General features: G+C 40.2%; 1 protein-coding gene across 7 annotated transcripts in view; it reads right to left on the reverse strand.

Moving 5' to 3' along the window:
• LOC133409534 (signal-induced proliferation-associated 1-like protein 2) overlaps positions 1-19,908 on the reverse strand; it is a 104,385-nt gene that overhangs the window by 23,097 nt on the left and 61,380 nt on the right. For all 7 annotated transcript variants that reach the window (XM_061689663.1, XM_061689667.1, XM_061689661.1 and 4 more), the window contains exons 7-12: positions 19,787-19,890; positions 17,891-18,048; positions 16,794-17,370; positions 10,380-10,654; positions 3,609-3,863; positions 1,009-1,155 (exon numbers count right to left, since the gene is read on the reverse strand). In XM_061689663.1, the coding sequence (XP_061545647.1) occupies positions 1,009-1,155; positions 3,609-3,863; positions 10,380-10,654; positions 16,794-17,370; positions 17,891-18,048; positions 19,787-19,890 (1,516 nt within the window). The remainder of the gene's footprint in view (positions 1-1,008; positions 1,156-3,608; positions 3,864-10,379; positions 10,655-16,793; positions 17,371-17,890; positions 18,049-19,786; positions 19,891-19,908) is intronic.

Consider the following 19,908-nt stretch of genomic DNA (forward strand, 5'->3'; position numbering starts at 1 on the left):
GCTGCTGACAGGAAGGCAGCAGCGTGGAGCAAAGCCTCTTGTCATGGTCTGTAACCTCTTAGACAAGAATATTGGTCTCTGGTGCATTCTGCTCATCTGCCAGTATCAGGTTAAAAACTGTTGATCCTGCATGTTGAGCATGACTTTACATTTCCTGACACAGTAAGATAAAAGCGATGACATCGAAGTAACAGCAACAGAATCTCAACCTATTGGTCTCTCTGGATTTGACTGGAAGTATACTTTATTTCATTTATCAAATTCATTTCCAAACCAGACTTTATGAGTCCTCTTTCTGAGTTCTGGAGGCCAGAGTCTTACTCCAGTTACAGTAACCAATTCTTTACAATAGTTTTACCATTTCATTTAAGTGTTCTGGGAACAGAAGCAGGAAACAGTCTGACATTACAAAGAAATTAGAAACACACGCTTTTCAACCAAATTGACTCTATTTCAGAGAGGGGATATTGACCTTTGAGGTTGACATTTTCTGTGAATGAAAAGGTTTTCAGACTGATTAAATGCTCCTCCTGAGAAGTTTCCAATGATATCTCATTTGTCCTGTCAATTTTAACCGACTACTACAAAATTCCACCCTGATTGTCATCCGCTAACAAAGGAATTACCATCTTGGCATGGAGGTCAGGGATACAACACCTGTAAAAACTATTTAGCAAGTTTACTTGGTAGATTTTTATCGCCATTAATAATAAAGAGGAAAATAAGCACAAGAAGGCTCTCTATTTTAATAAATATTGGATGAAGAGAAATCAATCAAGTACTATAACTTATGTCCATTCAAATTCTGCCCTAATAGTGAATGTAGGCAAAGAAAGGTATTCAAAGTTTTTTTGTGAACAATACCACACTTGAAACTGATCCATGTTTAAAAAAACAAGAAAGAAAAAAAAACATTTTGTAAAATTAGATGTTCCATTATGAATTCCAAATAACTCTAGGATTGAAGTATGGGCTATGTAAAGCAGTGACAGTTGTGTGGTCACATACCCATCATATCCAGGCTGTTGGGACCAGGAGCTGCTGCCACATGGTCCTGGATCACTAGAGGAGGACTGGTTACTAGGGGAGCTACGGTAATGCTGGTCTCCCTTGTTACAGGATGTAACCTGGGGATTCTCCAAATCCTGCATCATCCTGTAGACCAAACATGGATTAACATCCGAGTGCTTACACAACTAACTTATCCAATGACATACAATACAAAAGCTATATGAAATCATTCTGCATGTAGTGAAATAATTAATAATTTAGCTTAGTTTCTGAAGTGTTTGACCTAATTTTGGTCGCAAGTGAGCTGGAGGCTATCCTCGTTGACTTTGGACGAGAGGCGGGGTACACCCTTGACTGGTCACCAGCCAATCGCAGTGAATTGTGAAGCAAATTTGCTAATCACTAGAGCACTGTGCTGCTTCAGAGCAGTATTAATTTATCAATATACAGTATTTATTAATGTACCCTGTTCAAAATGTATGTTTTTAAGAAACATTTTGTCTGCTGCATTCAAACACAACATTGTTTAAAAATAATATATTTTAAAATAAGTCAGGCAATATATTCTCAATGATATTCCATGTTTATTTCTTGCAATTATGCAATATTTCTCCTTTGTCTCTTACTCCCCTCTGCAGCATTTGGTGGTCTAGAGTGGAACTCTCTCTTTGTTTCTCCAGTAATTGGAAGAGATGAGCTCTACCGTGTCAGTGTTCCCATCACCCCCTCTTCAGTGGGGCGCAGAGGTGCAGGGAGCATGGAGAGGGAGTCATACATAGAGTGAAAGAAAGAATGGAAAATGGAGTGCTCCCACTGACATTAGGCAGAGGAGGCGGCCGTTATCCCAGTATAGTCAGAACAGGCAAAACCACAGGCGGTCATTTTGATACTCTGGAAAGGTTATCATGACTGTGGGGCTTTCATTAGAATGAACAGGTCACTGCTTTATATTTACTTTGGGTACAGAAAGTATTCACACCCCCTTAAATGTATCACTCTTTGTTATATTGCAGCCATTTGATAAAATCATTTAAGTTAATTTTTTCCCTAATTAATGTACACACAGCACCCCATATAGACAGAAAAAAACTGAATTGTTGAAATTTTTGCAAATTTATTAAAAAAGAAAAACTGAAATATCACACAGCCATAAGTATTCAGACCCTTTGCTCAGTATTTAGTAGACACACCCTTTTGAGCTAATATAGCCAAGAGTCTTTTTGGGAATGATCCAACAAGTTTTTCACCGGGATTTGGGGATCCTCTGCCATTCCTCCTTGCAGATTCTCTCCAGTTCTGTCAGGTTGGATGGTGAATGTTGGTGGACAGCCATTTTCAGGTCTTTCTAGAGATGCTCAATTGGGTTTAAGTCAGGGCTCTGGCTGGGCCATTAAAGAACAGTCACTGAATTGTTCTGAAGCCACTCCTTCGTAATTTTAGTTTCGGGTAATTTTCTCATTGGAAGGTGAACCTTTGGCCCATTCTGAGCACCCGAGTTAAATATGAGTGTCACAGAAAATTGTCTGAATATGAAAACTGATATTTCAGTTTTTCTTTTTTAATAAATCAGCAAAAATTTAAACAATTCCGTTTTTTTTCTGTCAATATAGGGTGCTGTATGTACATTAATGTGGAGAAAAAAAATAAGTTAAATGATTTTAGCAAATGGCTGCAATATAACAAAGAGTAAACATTTAAGGGTGTGTGAATACTTTCCGTACCCAGTGCATATGTAGCTAGGCTAAAACAAAAGCAGCAATCAATGAGTTTCATCTTTCCAATCCATCCATTTTCTAAACCACTTATCCTTACTAGGGTTACAGGTGAGCTGAAGCCTATCCCAGCTGGCTTCAGGTGAGAGGCGGGGTACACCCTAGACTGGTTTCCAGTCAATGAGATTAATTTATTTTCTCCACCATTCAAAAAGGTTGAGAGCTTTCACAAAACAAAAATCAAAAAAAAAAAATCTTTTTTCTATGACAAATAATTTTTCCATACTCTTCGCCTCAGGCATATGTTTTGACATCATTCTCGTTTTTATTGTTTCGATGATGATATCTGAAACCAGGTTGAACTGAATTCTTTTTTAAAAGTGAAAATGTGTTAGTAGTTTCATTGGCCAAAAACAGTGAGATTTATTGCTTCCCCCATGCTACAACACTCAAAGGGGAGCCTCTATAAAGTTGAGCAACACAATTTGCCATAAAATTTGGAATTCAACCAACATTTATTGGGAAATACACACAATCTTTTAAAGTGAACCTCCATCATGCATGACCTCACATAAAATGGAAATTATTTGTTCCTGGATTTTGTTACACTTCAAAGATTACTATTTCTTTTTACAAGAACACACCCATGCGTCGGCTTATCCTGACCCTAACTCGAACAAGAGTCTAATTTCTGTTTTGAGACATGTCTGCGCTGTTGATTTGAATGTCGTTGGCAGCAACACCATTACAAAACACCTTCTACATGTATCTCAAGAATCAATCTTATCCTGGAAGAGAATTGTGGTTGCGATGTAAGCAATGCTTTATATATAATCAACAACAACAAAAAATAGTATAAAAAAAAAACGGAAATAATGAGAATACCTGGATCCATCTGGTAACTTCCTATCAAAGGATGTGCTTCGTGGGATAGCGGCCTGATGCTGCTGCAGGATCTGCTGACACTGGAAGCGATCAGGACCCTGAGTGGGTGACCCTCTCGACAAAGGAGTTCCAGCAGCTGTGGGCACCCGGTGCCAGGTGGTGTTCCTTCTGAAGGGTGTCTTGTACTCACAGGGTGTACCCTCACTGTCGACTTTGTACTCCACCATGGGGATGCGATACAGCTCAGAGCAGCCCCTGAGAAGAAGTTAAAGAAAGACGGTTAAAGACAGTTAGCAGTGAATTATTAATGCCACTAGTAGCTAATACCTGCTTTGCATAAAAGCTGTTAAGAATGAATATTTTAACATTTCATCCATCTCATCTAAGTCCTCTGGAAAATCAATTAAAGAGAAGCTTTATGCTTTAATATGTTGACATATTAACCAAGTGCTAATAATATACAAACTGTGTGGCCTACTGTCTGTATTTTAAGGTTAAAGAAGCTACTCTGCAAAACAGGATTGGAAGGAGCAGTGAAATAGAAGATGAACATTATGCTAAATGATGCTAAAAGGTTCAGTGGAGATGAGGTTTGAACTCATGACTTGATTACTAATAATATGGAACATCAAAGCCTTATTAACATGTAAATTAGGGCATACTTAATGTGACGAAAATCGTCACACAATCTACAATAAAGTCAGAGATAATTTGCTGTGGACTAAGAATATTTCCATATGAATAATAATTATAACAATTAATTATACATCGATTATATAATGAACGTCTGCATTCGGTACTATTTTACATTGATACAGCTGTTTCTAATAAATACAATGACATAGTTACAATAGTGCGAATGCTTGTTTGTTTATATGTGCCCTCGATTGGCTCGTGACCAGTTCAGGGTGTACCCCGCCTCTCGCCCAAAGATTGCTGGGATGGGCTCCAGCACGCTTGCGACCCTAGTGAAGCTAAGCGGAACGGAAGATGAATGAATGAATGAATGAGTTACAATAATTGCAATGATTATCGCACCATGTATTATCATAATAATGCATTAGCGGGATGCTGGAGACAGTTGTTAGAACATAGCACTGCTGCTCAAATACAAAAATGGTCCTCTCTTACGATGAAACCCCCAAACTCCTCATCTACATCACACATTCAGCACTTCACCTATTACATTAAAACTGACCGTCTAAGGCATATATGTCAAACTCAGGCCCGGGGACCAAATTTCGCCCACGGCCACATAATTATATTTGGCCCGCGAGACCATATCAAATGTGTATTAGAGCTGGCCCGCCAGTATATAGCACATGCGCCACTAATATTACAAATCTCAGAATGCTTTGCTAGTGTGTCGGCCCATCAGTCGAGACCGGCGAGCGCTCCTTCCCTTTCTGTTGCAGTTGTTAGCAACTATGCTACCAGTCTCCTCGAGCAAATTTACACTTCCCCTTCCCAAAAATGGCCAAACAAAAGATGGAAAACGGTTAACTTCCAAGACAGGTGGGAGGCAGATTGTCTGTTCACTAAAGTAAAAGACACACCCGTTTGTCGTGTGCGGAGCAACGTGGCTCCTCGCAGGGACTGTTAATAGTTTGAACTTTGGATTTTTATTGAAGGATATTCTTATTTTTTTGGGTTGTTTTGTTGTTGGCCTTTGAAAAATATTAACATAAAAAAGAAAGGTAGTTGGAGATAAATAAATAGAAGATGGAGAGACAGATGATTCATGTTATCTATTTAAATACAAAACAACAAACAAATACCACTGACGTCTTTTATTGCAAATTTGATTTCCCGTGTTTATAATATTAGTTTGTTTATTCCAGATTCAGTGTTTAAGCAAAATGTAAGTTTGTGGTCATATGATAAACCTTAACGCTTAATTTCTACAGAGAAGGGAAACATGCACATCGCCGTGATTTTTCATTAAATATTGAGTTTGGCCCGCGACGTTGTCCCAATTTTTTATTTTGGCCCACCGTGAATTTTAGTTTGACACCCCTGATCTAAGGGGTCTTTCCTATGATCATCTCAATGTCCTTATTGTTAACAACAGTGAAGATCTCTGAAGCAGAAATACCTAGGATGTTGTCTCATGCAACATTAATCTTGGAGCGGGAGCTTTATGCGCACTTGCCTGCCCCTCCAAAGTCTTTTTTCCAGAATCTACCAAGGGGGGAAATCTTGTGTATACATTGCTGTGGTCACAAGTACAAACAGAGAGGCTTGAGGAGGACAAGTAATTCATGTAAGTGAGATGCTTTCATCAAAATGGGTCATGGTTGGCTAGCAGTGTCCAACTGGCATCTGAGTGGGGCTGTGTGTGTTACACGAGCCAACCATAAAATCATCCTCCGCTTTCTCCATCTCTACCCATCTCACACCCATATGGCCAATATCAACATCGTGTCTTATGAAGGACAGCCAATGGCATGCATAACATCCGCCAGATATTATGGTTTGAATTATTGATTCACCTCATGTGTAATATGTAGCATGCAACATCGTGTTCACGTATGGAACAGTGACAAATGAGTGGCACAGCAGCATTTTGCATTCTTTTGAACACAGAAAAGGGGTGGGAGGATTAATAGTATAGTGGTTCATATTGCTAGCCCAGGCTCAATGCGTCATTGATGATCACCCTGTAAAAATCCATTGTGGACCCTCGCACTTGTCTTAAGTATCTGGGGCTCTGAATAAGTGGTATAAAACATTATAAAATGGATGAAACATTTGCTTATCTCCTGTATTACTCGAGACTTAGTCAAAATTGTTATTACTGTACTTTTTAAAATGGTGGTGGATGGGCGGAGTGGAGTGAATGCGAAAAGGTGTTAAATCCTCAACAGTGTTATACTTTTTTTCCTGCAAGACTGCGATCCCACTCATTACCTTGATGAACTGTGTGTACATAGTAATGCCAGGTTGCCACACACAATTACTCCCTCAAAGGCTAAACGTGGTAAACAGCTTGTCAACAGGAAAGGTCTCAGTTTTTGTTTCTGGCTGTACTTTTTACACAAGAATGATTAAGAAGTGACAAGGTATGATCTAATGTTACAGCTCAGTGCCTGCCAGGTTGACAGTTGAAAATAACCACGGAATGAGGTTTCTTGCTTTGAACTCTGTCTGTGTATAAATCATACCTAAACAGCAGGAAACCAGCACTAAACCTGAGCTTTAGCATCGTGTTGAAAAAACATTCATCCAACTGAAAGGAGAGAAGCTGGTGAGAAATGACATGTCTGCTTCCTCTCGATTCCACCAAGATCTCCATAAGCTCGAGCAGCTTTACTTAAGGGCTATGCATTTGACCACAACGGCCTACATAATCGGATAGAGAAAGATGATAAATACAACTGGTCATCTCAAATTGTCATGTCTTTCTTTGGAAGAAATAATTTGACACAATATCAATCACTTTGACATTACTAATAAACAGTGCTCACTTAGCCAGTTGGGAGGCAATCAGCTATTGTCGTTTAACAAAATAGAATAGATGAGTGTGACAACAAGACCTTGGACCTCAGTCAGAGAGCCGTCACTTCAATGACATGGCCAGGGATTTAAAGAAATGATAATCCATTCCCACAGTCCGTGTCACAGCAAAGAGCCAGAGAGGTTATGACCTCCATCAGTCCTTTGTAGATCATCATTGTCCTGGGGTTCATTAAGGAGGTATGCTCCAAAGTGAATACGTTTGCAAAAAAAGAAAAAGACTCCCAATGATTTATTTGCCAAGGGATCTGAGGGAAAAAAGGGCCTCCTGTTTAAAGTGAAGGGATTAAGTGGGAGAAATTTGTGATTCAGGTTGTGAAAGTTTTTGTTTAGCAGCCTTTTCTTTCAGTGTCATCATGGGAAGTGAAAATGACAAGTCTTGATGGCACTTCAAAGTAAAGGTCACAAGTGGCCATCTAAATGTTATCAGCACGGGTCTGGAGCAGATTGAGCCCCCCTTAACTTGAGATAAACATTAACTCTGGGGATCACAGGAACTCATTCAATATTAGATAGAATCTAACTTCAAATCTTTTTTTGTGTCTGTTTGGGATGTATCTGTCATTATGTATTTAAGCCCACATCAAACTAATTTGTCGACTTAAAGACTACCAAAACACTGTCTAAAGAGCCATTATTTTCATGACATTTCCATTGAGCTTTGTCTTTTCGTCTTCAAAGTTCTTCAGCGCGATGATGGAGAAGCCTCTGGAGCTGCTGCACTGGGCTATAACCACATCCTGCCCACAGTCTCAAGAAATACACTCATGGGTACAACACATGCAAGAGCCATATCTGCTTTGGCTTCAGACACAGTGGTTAGAATGGTTTAATAGATAAGCAGCTCCAAAGAAGTGACATAGCATGATCAACCGTGATTTGACAGGAATCCCAAATCCATCCATCCATTTTCTGTACCCAGAAAATCTCACCTGACTCTGGGCAAGAGGCGGGGTACACCCTGAACAGGTCGCCAGCCAATCGCAGGGCACATATATACAAACAACCATTCACTCTCACATTCACACCTATGGGCAACTTAGAGGCACTAATTAAACTACCAAGCATGTTTTTGGGATGTAGGAGGAAACCAGTGTAAGGGGAGAAAACGCACAAAGGCACAGGGAGAATATGCAAACTTAACGAACTAACTTGAACCCGGGTCCTCAGAACTGTGAGGCAGATGTGCTAACCTGCGTTCAATGTGCTGCCAGGAAATCAAAATGAAGAAGCTAAATAAACATCTATTCATGCATTTTTTTGTATCGCTTATCCTCACTACATTCTCTTTCAAAATGATATTTGGTTAAGAAAGTGTCCTAGTGGACGTATGAAGGATGTTACATTGTCTAGAGGTCATGGGACTCTAGTCCATTGTTAAGCTTGCCCCCATCCTTCGGGTTATAGGGGAGTGACTGGGCCCTTCAAGCCCCAGCTGAATTCCTTTCTTTTGAGATCATTGTGGAGAAAGCAAAGCACTCACTGTTAACTGCAACACTTAAGCAACTTAAAGATGCAGACAGCGAGAGAGAGAGAGAGAGGGAGAGAGAGAGAAAGAAAGAAAGAAAGCAAGAGAGAGAGAGAGAGAGAGAGAGAGAGAGAGAGAGAGAGAGATAGATTGATAGATAGATAATTCAGAGGCTTCAGGATTCTTCGCCTGACCTCTCGCATCTTGATTTGATCGAGCGTTGGGAGAATATTCACAAGACCCTGAGATAGATGCTTTTGGTTCTCATGAGACAGCGATAATTTGTGTGTTCGCCAAGCGAGGGAAATACCCCAGTACAGCTCCACAGCACAGACCAGTATGCTCATCTATGTTACTGCCAGAGGCATCTGTTTGCAAATCCCACATCCAGATCAAACGTAGTTCAATATGTACAGTATTGTGTCACCTTGTAAGCACATGCAGAATAATTTCTTTCTGACATTTAGGACCAAATGCCCTACTTGAGCCATGTATGATAGTCAGAAAATAATGTCTGAAGGGATGTTGACCACAGGCTTCACTAGTCATCCAACCAAACTGGCTAATTTAACTGGCACAATGACTACGCCAAGAGCTTTAGTTGCCCATTCTGTAACCAGTTTTCGAAAGCTGGTCCAGTTTTTGTACGCTTTCAACTTCCACAAACTTCAATTATGATTGTATCATCGTTTATGATCACCGATCTTAGTAAGAGGATTAGATATCAGTACAGCCAGAGAGGCTGCTGTGTTGGACTCACAGAGGAAGAATATTAGGCCACCATCTGGGGGAACAATTATGCTTTGCCCCTCTGTTGCCAGATGAGAAAACAGAGTCAAAATCAGATAATGACAAAAATAAAAACTTCCCCTCATATTTTATATATTATATACATCATATATTGTGTGCTAATCTGTTTATCACTCCATTGGTTAAAAAAATATCACCCATAGAACGCTTCACTGGAGAGTATTTTTTATTCATACTCAGATTCTATATTTGTAGGTTTAGCAATAAGCCTTGCTTATTTGTGAGTAAGTGGAAGCAAAGATTACGGATTATGAATATGTATGTGGTAGCCTGAAACATAAAAAAAACAAGGATGATAATCTGATGAAAGTGAAAGTTGTGAGATGAAGCCTTTTGCAAACTTGGAATTGCTACACAAACTGCGTCTGAAATATTTGTGTACATTTGGGTGCTAGGGAGGAACCTTGTGTGGCCTTGACCTGAAATAGTTTGAGAAAAACCCATCATAGAAGTGATCTCATGGCACTGACTGTCTCTCAAAGAATAAATGGACTGTATGAGAGACTGTCTCTCATACAGTCCATTTATTCTCATCACATGATTTGAAATATGCTCCTCTCTTTTTATTTCAGGGTAAATGGTGTCTCGCCATGGGTGAATGTCTCCAAAAAGCCAGCTCTTCCCATTGTAATTGTCGAAGAGAAGAATAGGGGAGGACAGAAATAATAGCAATCTACAAAAGTGAACCGTAACGGGGAGACTTGAGCCATTAGTCTAAATGTTCTTCCCATTATTAGTTGCAAGAAACCCTGACTGTGAGTGTAGCATGGGTACTTCAACTAACAGAGAGACTCCATGGGGAAGCAGCTGTCAACATCAAGCAAATAAGTAAGCATTTCTCTCCACTAATTATCTCAAATATGAGAAGAAATGTCAAACTAATAGACAAACATGAGTATGTCCTCCGTGTAGAAGCACAACAGCTAAAAAAACAACACTAAGCAACAACAAATACAAGATAAAGTTGTGTTTCTTACCTTCGAGGGGTCCCATCTTCATATGGTTGGATGATAACCACCTTGACAGCCACAGAGGTGCGCAGTAGGTCGATCATCTGCTCGTGGGTGAGAGTAGCTACAGCTACCTTGCAGATTTCCACCAGTCGACTTCCCTGTCTCAAGCCTGCCTTCCAAGCAAAGCCAAAGGGCTCAACATCAGCCACGATTCCCTCAAAGTTGACGTGGAAACCGAGCTGGCCCAGGCCGTTGCGTCGTAAAGTCATCTCTATTGTCTCACAGCCTCTGGTCGTGATCTGAAAAAGGAATAAAAGTCAGTCTGATCATTATGTGCAATATGTTATATGATAATATCCACACGGATGAATAAGGTTTTTCTGAATCTGAAAGCAACTATCTGACTGGAGTGACTCCATTTAGGAAGAGCAGTGTGTAAGATTATTTTGATTTGGATTCATTTCATAATTGTACGCTATCAATAAAACAAATTGCAGTTAAAACTAAAGGTTGATTGTGTTAAAACAATGCTTAATAAACCCCTGCCATTTCAGCATCATTATAGAAGTAAAACACACACAAAAAGAGGTCACGGATAAAAGCATGCAATCTATTTTTAGCTTGACAACATAATTCGATTCGTAGGTCTCACTCCAGCATGAGTGGACCGTGTTCCTGGATGCTTTCCCAAAAGTGTTTTCTGTAGAAGCGCTGGAGAAGAAATCACACTGCACTCAATGAGCTTTAATCACTCGGCAGATTAGTCCTGGTTCAGTTGTGGTTGACTGCCTCTATATGCCTCAGAGTGGCAGCTGGCTTCAGGGACACATTAACTCAGACTTTGGCCTGTCAACACTTCACCAGATTCTCACACTAGCAGAAATCCTACCCTGCTGTGCGAGTGGAGCCCAGACAACCATAGTGGACCACTACAGATCAACTGTGTCTTCTAAGTGAGACACAGAATTACTCTAGTTTTGTATGATGAGGGTTAACTAGTTTGTTCATCACTTTATTTCCCCATTGGCTAATAGTTATAATCACAGTCTAGTGTTCAAATCCACATGGCCAAGGAGGGCTTTAATAAACAAAGGGAACGCTAAGAAAAATAGATTTCAAACTAATTCTACAAAACATGTCAACAGCAAAAATAATAACAATTAAGAATTTTTTTATATCTGAAATTGTACAAATGCTGAGGGTCTGGAGAAAGAAAACTGAAAGAGGAATGTGAAGAAGATTTTCCTCAGCATCATGGGACACAAATCACACCGCTCCTTGTCATAAATTCACTAAGCTTATGGAATAGTTTTTGAAAAGGTTTCTTGAGGACCTTTTGTTTATTCAGTCCATAAAATGAACAAGTCCATGTGTTTCTTTCAGTGACACAGGTATGCAAGAGTTTGGATTTAACATTTTACCTGCTAGTGAAGAAGTATAAAAGGGTCACGTTTACCTCCAACCTGTTGCGAGGTAATTGTAACACTACCTGTACAGAGAAATGTATTAAACTGATGGTAAATGAAAGTCTCTGACAAGTTTAGTAACAATGGAAACTTGAAGTTTAATGCCTACAATGTCGTACTATTCAGAAAAGATTTCTCCAAAACCCAGACCTCAGCAAATTTAGAGCTCAACTAATTGAGCATCAAGTGCACAGGTGTCAAACTGGTGGCTCGGGGGCCAGATCCAGCCCGACACGTCATTTTATGTGGCCCGCGAGAATGTGCATCGACTTGGTGTTTCTTGCTAAAATACCAAATTCAAAATTGCTTCCACTTTTAAAAATATTGCGATATTGCAGGCAATTTCTGTTATCAACCCTACTTCTAAAATAAAATTGATTCATACTGTAGTTGAACAGTTTTTACTGGCTTTTGATTTCAAAAGAAATTATCCGTAAATTTGTGTATATGTAATGTGAGGCAATCATACATTCATATGGGTTTGCAGCCATAATGGCCCTCCGAGTGGAACCATAACTGCGATGTGCCCGCTGTGACAAAAATGAGTTTGACACCCCTGATCTAGTGGATTAACCTAGCAGAGTATGCTTTGCTTATTCTTCAGCTTTCTTTGTCCTTTTTGTGATGTCACGAACAATGTGTAATTTGTCCTTTTTGTGATGTCACGAACAATGTGTAACATCTATCCATCCATCCATTTTCAACACCGCTTATCCTGGTTAGGGTCGCGGGACGCTGGAGCCGATCCCAGCTGACTTCGGGCGAAAGGCGGACTACACCCTGTACTGGTCGCCAGTCAGTCGCAGGGCACATATAGACACGGACAACCATTCGCACTCACATTCACACCGTCACCGAGTGCGAACTGAACCCACGCTGCCTGCACCAAAGTCAGGCGAGTGTACCACTACACCATCAGTGACTCAATGTGTAACAGTGAAGGTAATTTTTAAAAATTTGATAACGACAATAGAGCCGGAAATGATTTCCAACACACTTTGTGCTGGTAGCTACTAAAATATGGAAAAGTGAACAATAATAATAATAAAAAGAAAAATGCAATTTATACAGAAGAATTAGGTGTGTTATGTAAAGTAACCCCCCTCCATACCAATAATTCTCCATAACCAAGTTCGGCACTGTGTCAAGTCATTTGTCAACAAGTTAGAATTGAGTACATTTTATTGCTTTTAACTTTTAATCTTAAAATCAGTTATATTCATTTTTACTCTTGAGTTTATTTAAGAATAGTAAAATGTTGCTTAAAACACTGCTCGCTAGTAAAAAAAAAAAGCTTTATGATGCTTCAAAAAGTGAAAGCTAAACATACTTCTTTATGTGGAGATCTGTTTAACATTGGTAAGCAGTCATTAGCTCATGTTCAAAGATTAAAAAACTTAATTTAACAGCACCAATAGACAGGCTTTCATACAGTTACTTGTCACAAATGCCAGCCAGTTAGTATTTTTGTGATGTAGCATGTGACCAGAGATTAAACCAAAAATATTCACAAGGGCTATACATGATGAATGTCGCATTGTGACAAAAAATAAAAATGTAGATTAAAACTCTGCAGAGAAGATTAAAATGTTATAACCCCTATAATCTAAATCAGAGAAGATTTAGGAAATCAGTATGTACTCCCCCCCCAAAAAATCAATGCTTTCATCGTTCTAATCCAAATAATGTTTTTATCCATACACCCACAGGAAAGTCAGAAGAAAAGGACCACACATCTCACAGTGATGTGTTCAATAAAATCCAAACATGGGGCCCTGAGCTCAGCGACACCCTGGAGAGCAGGATGTTATCACAAAGCTCTTAGTGGTGTTCTCACACAAGCTACACAGCATTATAGTGGCCAATTTACTTGCTTCACATTACATCACTAGCTCGACTCTATGGAAATACCTCCAATGAAAACGGATTGAGGGCAGCTTCCATGACAAAAAGAAGACCTCTCGGATTAAATTGGGCAGGGTCATGTTAATGATGCACATTTTATAAGGCAATCACAGATAGCCACTCGCTTACTCATACTTATTATCACTTTTTGTGAGATATCCGTCACAAATCCCATGGGAAAGAGCTCTGCAAATGTGAGAAAGATTAGCATGGCCAATGAGGAAGAGATATCCTTTGGCTAATCACAAATGTTAATATGGGCTGCCCTGTTCTTTCATGTGAAGAACGTGCTAACTAAGGTGACTGCAAACCCATATGAAATCAAAAGCCAGTGTCATTCGGCTGCATATTTTTGGTCCCTTATTTCTACATTCTCTTGTCTAAGCTCTGGGAAACTGTGCTATTCGTCTCAATATTAGAGTACAGAATGTTTTTCATTCATGTTTGTCATTTGAGAAGAAAAGATCTGGCATTGTTTTAGTTAGATTTTATGTCTGGATTTGTTTGTGATTTACTTCGCATTGTTTTTAAAAGCAAGCTCAGGGTACAGTGTGTTGATGTACCGATTCTTCATTTCCCGAGCCACTACACACACACATACACACGCACGCACGCACGCACGCACACACACACACACACACACACACACACACACACACGCACACACAAACAGCTTTTAGTGCTATAGATGCAACACAGAATAAAGCAAATTAAACTGGTTAGGAATGTACCAATGCTCTCTGGTTTGAGGGAAGTTTAAGAAATTGCCACAGAGCTATTTTGGATTTGGAGAGTTAAAAAATTATTATCTGATCGGTCCGTAAAACATAATGCAAATCCCAATCTCCAAGTACCAGGCACCAATTGTCACCATCTGGACTAAGTATTTAAAACTAGGCATATTTGCTCTGGACTACAAAATACCTGAGCCCCAAAAGACACTGTGCAACCTAAAAGCACGTGTACAGAATGGAGATGAGAAGAGGTAGGTAATTCTGAAAACGAGCAACAAGTCCCAGATGTCTATTGTTAGTCTCGCAGACCCAATAACTGTGACCGTATTTCCTCCCCCAAAACTGGGTTGTGTCCTGTTTAAAAAATGCCTCACTCATAACATTTAACAACTCAAAGAATTGCCTCAAAGCTCATGAACACTAATTCTCAATTCCATTAAAATGTTGTTTTTCCTAATGGTTTTACTCAATTGAGAGCAACTCAAATCCATCTAAATATGTGACCTAAATAATTGGCACCTCCGCTGAATGTGAGTGTTTAGCAACAAATTACAAGGAGGGTTAAAATCATTTTTGGACTGTTTTGATCTTGTGGCAAAACACATTTAAAAAATGAGGGGAGTGATAGGAAAGTAGTAGTAATAAAATTAATAAGAGGAGGTTTGAATAGAAACATATGAGACAGAGGAAAATGGGTTGTGGTAAACCTACAGTGGAAGAGTTATTTTTGCAGAATGAATTGAGGTCCCCCATAAATACTTATAATGGTTAAAAAAAAGGGCTTAGTTTAGGTAGTCATTCTCCTTGCTTCCATGTGTGATTTGCCCTCCTTGTAATGTGAAACGCTAAGAGCAGATGAGAAACGTCTTCAAACTGCAATTGGCTGTTAATCTGACTCTTAAATCATGTGCTATAACTACAGCACACAAGGTTTAAATAACATCAAATGAGTCCCAACAGCTCTCGCAGTTCTGAGATCCAGAATTGAAATCTCAACTCCAGCCACCCTGTGGGGAGTTTTCATGTTTATCCTACCCATGTTTGCTACGGATACATAATTACAGATAATTACTTACAAATAATTCTTCCTTCCACGTTCCAAAACCATGCATGTTAGGTTAAAGGAAGAGTATATGGACCATAAGTGTGAATGGGAATGCTTGTGTATGTGCCTTGCGATTGGCTGGCGACGGGTCCAGGGTGTACCGAGCCTCTCGTCCAAATTTAGCTGGGATAGGCTCCGGTTCACTTGCAGCCCTAATTGAGTACAAGTGCATTAGAAAATGAATGGATTGAGTTGGAACAGCATCATAGTTAGTCAATGCCAACAAGGGCCTTAATTACTCTGAGCTCCCCAATGCAACTAACCCAAATGACTATTAGCAATTTGGAAACCAAAACCAAACCAACTGTGCTCCATCTTTGCAAATCCAGAATAGAAAACTAAATTACTTAGTCATTTACAGTGACTATGGCGAAGTTACTGTTAGCACGTCTTGCAGTGACAGTAGAGCAGACATCTAGAGAGCTAAAACCTTTTGTCATTATATTTTGATTCTGACTGCATCATTACATTTTCCCAAATTTGCGTTTATTGTAAAAAAGCATCAGTAATAATGCATCGCAGATGACCACAAAGTTGTGCACCAGGTGACTTTGTGTGACATGTTTAAACAAAGCAACAAGATTCCATTAGTAAGGTCAGCTCAAATGAAACCGTTAACCATGTTTATAATGACATTGAGAATGTCAGAACTTTATAATAAGTACCAGCATTACGGCTACTAAAACAAAAATTGAATGTAATCCAAATCAAACTGCAAACTTGGTTCTGCACACACACACGCGTACGCACACACGCATTCATTCATTCATCTTCCGTACCGCTTCTCCTCACTAGGGTCGCGGGCGTGCTGGAGCCTATCCCAGCTGTCATCGGGCAGGAGGCGGGGTACACCCTGAACTGGTTGCCAGCCAATCGCTGGGAACATTTAAACAAAACCATTCGCACTCACATTCACACCTACGGCCAATTTAGAGTCTTCAAGCCACCTACCATGCATGGTTTTGGAATGTGGGAGGAAACCGGAGTACACGGGGAAAACCCACTCAGGCAAGGGAAGAACACAGGCGAGACCGGACGCACACATGCACGCACGCAGAAATCTCTACAGCAGATGTGGTGGATGGATAACTATCAATCTAATTATCACTTAGGTTCCTTGAATATGTTAGGTTTGAAGTATAAATGACAAATCATTGCTTCTCCTATACAACGATGTAGTGTAGCAAGAAGTCAGGGACTTTAAAATGAGAGACTTTAAAGGACTTACCTCTAATCTTTGCACCATCTCCCGGATGTCTTCTCCACAGTTGTCATGAGCAGACAACATGACACACTCCCCGCGCTCATAGAAGATCTTTATACTCATAATCCCTGAGGTCCAGCCAATGACATCGCGACAAGAGCAGTTGAAAACAACATTTTTTGATTCCTCCTCAATGAGCACAATGAACTCGTTGGATATGCCGAGCAAGCAGTCCACATCCTTCGACTGGCCAAAATCCCGGGCCCGAACGCTCCAAGTGATGGCTCCAACACTGAACACATGTGCATCCTTCCTGGGTTTCACTTTCTCCTTCTTCTTGGCTCCGAGGTTAATGAAGCTGAATTTGACAGCAGAGTCAATTGTAGCAGTGCTAACAAAGTTTTCTGCCAGGTCCTTTAGGTACTCCTGCCGCGTACGGGTCGCCATGGCTCGGAACTTCTCTGACTTATGTGCTGCATTTTCTCCATTTATGACTTTGGCAAGCAGGAAGTCCCTAAAAACTGCAGACTTCGGGAAAGTCACAGACTTTGGAATAGGGGGACCGAATGGAGGCACGTCTTTAGACCTGGACACGCCCACACTGGAAAACAAAGGGAAATAAGTGTTAACAGAACTGCTCATATAAAAAGCAGCAAATAGAAGTGTGAAAATCATAACACGATGAAACAAGGGAGAGTTCATCTCAATCTGGCTCTGTTGAACAAACACTAGGGGTTTATGTTGACTCCAAAAACACAGAGATTTGTAAGTTAAAATTTCTAGGTGTTATAATAACCATCATTACTGAGCAGATCAAGGCTCACTTGTTATTCTTCCACTGTCAAATACGATGAATCCATAGAACAAACCATAGAGAACAATCAGTATAACATTATCAATACCCTCGCAAATTAATAGCTGTTAAAATAGGTGGCATAAAAACATTTATGCAAAGCCAATAGAAAGATGACACAACTACTTACTTTGTCTTAAAGATATTTAATTGACTCTCATTCCAAAGTACAATGGTTGCAATTTGTTGATTTGACATGTTGGCACACACATTTAGATTTTTAAAGATAGCTTTTCGGGAACCTTTCAGGCAAGCCTGTTTTATTTACCTGTAGCAGACATTATCAGTGCAGGGATTGTGGACTTTGACGATGACAAATACATGCTGGAAATGAGAACGGATGCTCTTTGGAGTAAAAGGAAGGGCCCCGGGCTCCTGGAATACTATGGTGACGATGTCATTGCCAATGTGCCTTTTCCGCAATAACTAAAAACAAGACAGGGACATCAGTTTTATACAAGGAAAAAATCCCAATATGCCTTTTCTGCAATAACTAAAAACAAGACAGGGACATCAGTTTTATACAAGGATACAAATGATATTTTTTGTTGTAAGGTAGGCTGTTTTTTAATGATCCTCTTTAAAATTTAGAATGTGATGTCTATTCACAAAAGTAAAGGTTTTTCTCAGAACTTTAGGGAAGAGACCATTGATCCCCTAACCTAATTTAGACAGCCTCTTTTGTTGAGTAGTGTACTGACTGTATTTTAAGGCTTCAGTGAATTTAGATCAAAGCTGAAATAGCGGTAAGAGAGGTGAATGTGATAGGATGGCTGGAACAATTTGGTCCTGCTGAAAGATGACCAAGGAGATTTAAATTAAGTGACCCAACTTTGTGACATACATCCATCCATCCATTTTCTGAGCCGCTTATCCTCACAAGGGTCGCGTGCTGGAGCCTATCCCAGCTATCATCGGGCAATAAAAGACAAATCACAAGTGTCTGAAGGCCTTTTGTTCATTGCGCATTCATGTCAACACAGAAAAAGTCGGTGAAAACTCAACTAGTGGGACCTTTATGATTGCAGATTTAGGGCACCACTGGTTGTCGAGCAAGGGCTACAATCATTTAATTTCACTTGTTAGTGTAGATAGGCAGGTCCAGCCCCTGGCGATGCATTGATTAAAATCCTACTATGAGGTACCGTTGCCTTGGCAATGCTCAGAGTTTCAACGTGATGGGTTGTTACTGTGGCAAAATGATCCTGGCGGGGCAGACTGGCAGCAGTCAGGAATGAAGCTATCCTTACAGCAGTGCTTCTCAATTATTTTCTGTTACGCCCCCCACCCACCTAGGAAGACTATAAATAGTATCATTTGTCTATACAATTGTCATTAGTGCACCTCTGCATAACGTCATTAATGCCATTAGTACACCTCTGCATAACATTGTATCCTTATTACCATTTATTTTTGCAGCACTTGTTTCATCCAGCATGACAGAGACTATGTCTAATGCTGCAGGAAGTATCAGCTCTTCTGCTATTGTGTGTTTTTTTTTGCACTGAGCAATTTGGTACGCCACCTTATATGATGCTAACAGTGCTCGCTGGTTTACTGAAGTAGCGTTCACAAAGTGGGATGATCGTTGGCAATATTCGGCACGTTTTCACTGAAAAAACTCCAGCGGCTTATCAGTGTGACTGGGGTGTAATGTCTTCAAGTGGCGCCTTAATTTATTTGGCTTCATGCTGTCCACTGCCAGCATTTTCAGACATTAAAACGCACAGGTCTTTCTTCGTTTCGTCACAGTGAAGCCGAGTGCTACATACGCTTCGTCATATTTTCACGTCTTAGCCTTTGGCCCATTATCTCCGTCTCTTGCCGCCTCTCTTTTCATCCCTGTTACAAATTTGTCCATCTATCGAGAGTTTGTTTACACTTCATACCGATTGCTCGGTGCAAAATAGCCCTACACCATAGCGACAGCGCCACTGCCACCTACTGTAGTGGATGTGTAATTACACTTAATTCGAGTACAGCCAACAAAAGAAAGCATGTTCTCCAGGGTCACACGCGCCCCGCCCCCCCTGTTATGGCACGGGGGCGCGTCCCACTATTTGAGAAGCACTGCCTTAAAGGAAGCTGCTTACAGACTAAAGTCTAGCATCAAACTGGTTTACAACACAGGCGTGCTACACGAATGTTTGTGGTGTTGACTGACCTGTTGTCTGTTGTTGGGGGTGTAAGGGAGCATGGTGGATACATGAAACATCAACTCATAGTCCTTGTAGGTGGTGTAGAGAGAATGTGTGCCTGTGGAATCAGCTGGAAAAAACAAACAAA

The sequence above is a fragment of the Phycodurus eques genome, chromosome 11 (assembly GCF_024500275.1).
Source record: "Phycodurus eques isolate BA_2022a chromosome 11, UOR_Pequ_1.1, whole genome shotgun sequence".
NCBI classification, from domain to species: Eukaryota; Metazoa; Chordata; class Actinopteri; order Syngnathiformes; family Syngnathidae; genus Phycodurus; species Phycodurus eques.